This window comes from Sinocyclocheilus anshuiensis, unplaced genomic scaffold (genome assembly GCF_001515605.1).
Source record: "Sinocyclocheilus anshuiensis isolate Anshui unplaced genomic scaffold, SAMN03320099.WGS_v1.1 scaffold132, whole genome shotgun sequence".
Classification (NCBI taxonomy): domain Eukaryota; kingdom Metazoa; phylum Chordata; class Actinopteri; order Cypriniformes; family Cyprinidae; genus Sinocyclocheilus; species Sinocyclocheilus anshuiensis.
The window spans coordinates 1,338,029-1,343,290 of record NW_015555730.1 but is presented as its reverse complement, the minus strand read 5'-3'; the positions used below and the strand labels follow the sequence as shown (position 1 = coordinate 1,343,290).

Here is a 5,262-nt window from a genome sequence, read left to right as displayed (position 1 = left end):
TCTGTAGTTCTCTAAAAGAGAGGGGTTAAGGGTTGGTTTCTTAAGAAGTGAGGTTATACGAGCCTGTCTAAATGCTGAGGGAAAAACACCAGTTTGAAGGCATGTGTTAACGATGTGAGTGAGTGCAGGTAAAATGGCAAGAGAAATGGCTTGAAGGAGATGAGATGGAATAACCACGACTGTATATACACATATATATATATATATATATATATATATATATATAAAATCCATGCCTTGCCAAAGGAGCTATGCTTGAAATGAATAGTTCACCAACAAAAGGAATCATTTAATCACCCCTCCAAACTTTTATGACTTTATTTCGTGGAATGTAAAAGGAGATGTTAGTTTTTCACTCTTTTCCACACAGTAAAAGGGAATGGGGACCACAGCTGTCAAGTAAGATTTTCACAGCAAGATTTTTGTATGGAAACAAGCAACATGGACATTCTGCTAACTATCTCATTTTGTGTCCCAGAGAAAAAAAGAAAGTCATATGCACTCTAACTTGGGAAAACTCCACAAATAACAGCTAAAACATTCTCCTCATCAACTCTTTTCATTATTAGGAAATAATCACATTTAATTATACCTTTAAATATTAATGTAGTTCATTAACTGCATTCAAAAAACTGATTATTTCGGGGGGAAGCTGGGGATCATGCAGGGCTTGTAAGGAAAATGAAACCTTTTATAAATTAGACATAAGTGTTCTTACTGCCTGTCTGATCCGTGACGGGAAAAACAGATTTGTCTGGATGAAGCCCTTTAATACATTTTAATCGGGGCTTCAGAGTGGATTGATTATTTTTCCCTAGAGAAATGTGTCATTAAACGTGGCCTGCAGGATTGTACAAGTCTGTCCCCTCAGAAACAGCATTACGCGTCAAACAGCTCAAGTATGACGTAAAGGTCCACTGGTCTGTGGTCTGATCCACTAATCAGTTTGCAGTATCTGAGTCAGCAATAATGTATTAATAAGTCATTAAATAGCTGAGGGTTGGTTGCACAAGTGTTATGTGGCATATACATCTCTGTTAATTAGCATTATAAATAAAGGCATCAAATGATGATCCTCTGTAAACTGAGAAAAGTATTAATGATAAATGACTTAATCGTGATTTAAAAAATTAAGACAGATGTGGATTTTGATATCTGTGTTGGCTAAATGAGTTTAGACTGATGATACTGTATCTGTGATGACTTTAATAAGTGTGCACCTTGTGGAATTTTCCACATTTTGTTTTTACAAAATAAAACTCTGAGAATATTTGCCAGTGTTCAATGCATTACTGGTCAAAATTTGGAATATGAAGATTTTCTAACATTTTTGAAGTGATGTCTCTACATAGATCTTAAGAAGCAAATCATCCTGATTTCTGAAGGATCATGTGACACTTAAGACTGGAGCGTAGATATCAAAAATATTGAAAATTCAGCTTTGCATCACAGCAATTAATTGCATTTTAAAATATATTCAAATAGAAAACAGTTCTTTTAAATGGCAATAATATTTCACAATATTAGTTTTTACTGTATTTTTGTTCAAATAAATGCAGCCTTGGTGAGCATAAGAGACTTCAATCAACAATATTAAAATGGTGTAACAATATTAAAACTTTTAAGTTGTGTAATACTGTACAATGATTATAATCAGTGATACGATAATATTGAAACATCCAGATAATTTGTATTACTTCTGTACCTTCATGACACAGAACATAACTCATCTAAACCACTTTGGACCCCACTGACTTGTTGTTTTGAATGAATAAATAAATAAATAAATAAAAAACAAAAAGGACTGAGACATTTTTCAGAATATCTTTTGTGTTCATCAGAAGAGAGGAAGTCATAGAGGTTTGGAACAACACAAAGCGTATCTATCCCTTTAAACCACAAATGTATGAATTGCCTTATATAACACATAAATGGATTATATAACAAATATATCAAACCAATCTGCATTTCATTATAAACTTGATTTAATATTTTGTATTTAATACAATGAGATTCAGACATTTTAAATATTCAAATGTCTTCACATTTTTTGTGGTCACTTTATATTAATACTTGAGAGCCTTTGGCATTAACTATAGCGGAGATGCTTTGGGTGAGTTTTGAAGTTGGAATATAATTGCACTGATGCTAAAATGGTCATTTTATAGGTCATTCCAGATTGTTAACGTTTATGATTTGAAGCTTCCCTGTACGATTTTCCCATTTTTTCAGTCCTGCTGCATAAAAGCATCCACTGCTCTTCACTGAGGGGGTGTTTAGTGTATTGTGTTGTGTGCTTTACATGTAGCTCTGAAGGCAGACTAATCTAAATTGTGGAGTGCCTTTGGGCAACTTTAGACTTCAAGGCTTTCCTCTCTATTCATGCCAGATTTCTGTGTGTATGTATTGTTGCCACATGCACAGTTGGAGAATTATAAGTCGTTTAGAGTTGCCTTAAGTTTCTTTTTGTCCTGACACTGGTGGGTGGCCAGTTCTGGGCACATTCGCTGTTCTTCCATCCTCTCTCACACATTTAGTGATGACCTTCACTGCTCTTCAGAGTATAGTCAATGTGTTAAAAATGTTATTAAATCTCTCTGGTTTCCAAGAACCTTGTCTTCAGCATTCATGGAACATTTTTGTGTCTTTATGATTACAAATTACTCCGAAAGTACACAGTTTCCCAGACACAAGTGTATTTATCTGAAATCAAGCTGCAGCTATCAAGTAGACGCTAGTCAAGAAATTACATTACAATCCAATCATGTTACACAATAGCTTTTGAATTTACTAAATTTTCTTAAATGAATGTGTTTGTCTTATAATTTAAGAAATTGTATAAAAATGCAGAGCAGACTTTCAGAATATGCATCGGTCAAGCTTAAGCATTTACAATTTATTAACTAACTTGATTAGTTATACAAAGTACTAGCTCAGTGAGGGACTAACACAAAGGTAAATTTAATACATTTTGATAATATCAAGCTAATTTCTGTAATTTGATCAAACATTATGGAATGTCTTCATCACTTATACTTACTGATGCTTGATGCTTTTCCCACCAAAATTACACAAGATGCTGTCATTTTGGAACTGGCTTTTGTTAGGGAAGTTCACCCTAAAAATGAAAATTCTGCCGTCATTTACTCACCCTCATTTCATTCCATTTCGTTCCACAACTATATATATATATATGAAAGATAGATATAGATATGTATGTTGCCTCTTAAAGTTTTGATTAAACCACTGGATTCACATGGATTACTTTTACAGTGCCTTTATGAACTTTTTGAAGTTTTTGATTATCTAGACCAGGGGTGTCCAAACCTGTTCCTGGAGGGCCACTGTCCTGCACAGTTTATGCTGTGTTCCATTTGTACTCGGAAGTTTAAAATTCCGAGTTCTCAGTAGGAACTTCTAACTGGAAAGCCCTCCAGAGTCGGAGTTCCAACTCGGAATCTTGGAGGAATCGAAACAACTCAGAATCCAATATTGCTGCTTTGTGCATCAACAAAAGAGAAACAGTAGTAATATATTGTTTATTAGCACTTATGTTTCTCTGTGTCTCCATAAATTCTGGTGGTGCAAACTGTACTATCCAACCTCTATTTGTGGACATGATACTATGGCTTTATCTGTGCAAACTGGTATTGCTAACAATGGATGTGTTCTTGGTTTTCTGACTTCTCTTCTGTGATGTTATTCCCGACATCTGACTTCCAAGGTCAATCGAAAGCAGCATTAGCTCCAATCCTAATTACTGTAAACGCACCTGAACTAGCTAATCAAGGTCTTCAGACTCATTAGAAATTTCTAGGCAAGAGTGTTGGAGCTAGCTAGGGCTAAAATCTGCAGGACATTGGCCATCCAGGAATATTGCTTAATGAATTGTCTTTTTTTTTTCACATTAGAAGTGAGTGCAGCACCCAGGGACAAAATTAAAACATCTGCTTGAAACATAGTAAAATAATTTAAAATGTATTCCTGTGTTACACTTAATGCTCTTTTAGCATATATATTATCCACTATATCAAGACATACTGCATAATGACCTTCTGAATGAAGACTCTGAATGATACAACAGAATGTGAGACCCTAACCCTGAGCTCAACTAACATGTGTTTTCTCTCTCAGGGTGAGTGCTCCCAGAGGTGCTACAACATCTTTGTGCTGGAAACAGTCTGTGTGGGCTGGTTCTCCCTGGAGTTCCTGCTACGTTTCATCCAGACGCAGAGCAAGTGGACGTTCTTACGCACACCCCTCAACATCATCGACGTGGTGGCCATCCTGCCCTATTACATCACTTTGATAGTGGACTCACTGTCTGTGGGCGACCGTCCCACCGGCTCAGGAAACAACTACCTGGAGAAGGTGGGATTGGTCCTGCGAGTTCTTCGAGCATTGCGGATCTTCTACGTGATGCGTTTAGCACGTCACTCTTTGGGGCTGCAGACACTTGGGTTGACCGTACGTCGCTGCACTCGAGAGTTCGGACTGCTCTTGTTGTTCCTATGTGTGGCCATGGCACTCTTCTCTCCGCTGGTCTTCCTGGCAGAGAGCGAGATGGGCGCCAAGCAGGAGTTCACCAGCATCCCCGGGAGCTACTGGTGGGCAGTCATTTCGATGACGACGGTTGGATACGGTGACATGGTTCCTCGCAGCATTCCAGGCCAGGTGGTGGCACTCAGCAGCATACTGAGTGGAATCCTGCTCATGGCATTCCCAGTCACATCCATATTTCACACTTTTTCACGGTCCTACCTGGAGCTTAAAGAGGAACAGAATCGGGCCACACGGCACAAGCCCGATTCACAAGACAGCACCAAGTCCCAAAACAGTGAGGATTCACAGGACACTGACAGTTCCTTACATGGAATCACAGAGACCGCCGCAGTTGGTGCGCATCACCGCAGATTCGTAGCTGTGGCAAGTCAAGGAGCACCACAGGTCAGGAGATCTCTAAAGTCGTAATGCAAACTGCTGACTGTAAGACTAAGAGGAAAAAAACATTTACAAAGACATGCTACAGGTGATTGGCCATAAATAGTACCTGTATAATCAGGTGACTTGACAATAATAGACAGTGGGAAAGGGATGTTAAAATGGACAGGTTTGCATGTCCAAAGCACAATTATTGAAAGTATTTGTTCACCATAAAATGAATGTTCTGTGATTTACTAACCCTTATGTTGCTCCAAATGCGTATGACTTTCTTCTTCCATGGAACACAAATGGAAATGTTTAGCAGAATGCTAATTGTTT

At 37.8% G+C, this 5,262-nt stretch overlaps 2 protein-coding genes across 2 annotated transcripts in view; both read left to right on the top strand.

Annotated features, from left to right (window-relative positions):
- kcng2 (potassium voltage-gated channel, subfamily G, member 2) overlaps positions 1-5,086 on the top strand; it is a 31,180-nt gene extending 26,094 nt beyond the window's left edge. The window contains exon 3 of the mRNA XM_016466195.1: positions 4,135-5,086. Coding sequence (XP_016321681.1) covers positions 4,135-4,971 — 837 coding nt within the window. The 3' untranslated portion in view covers positions 4,972-5,086. The remainder of the gene's footprint in view (positions 1-4,134) is intronic.
- LOC107672820 (potassium voltage-gated channel subfamily G member 2-like) overlaps positions 5,021-5,262 on the top strand; it is a 2,683-nt gene continuing 2,441 nt past the window's right edge. The window contains exon 1 of the mRNA XM_016466186.1: positions 5,021-5,029. Within this exon, the coding sequence (XP_016321672.1) occupies positions 5,021-5,029 (9 nt within the window). The remainder of the gene's footprint in view (positions 5,030-5,262) is intronic.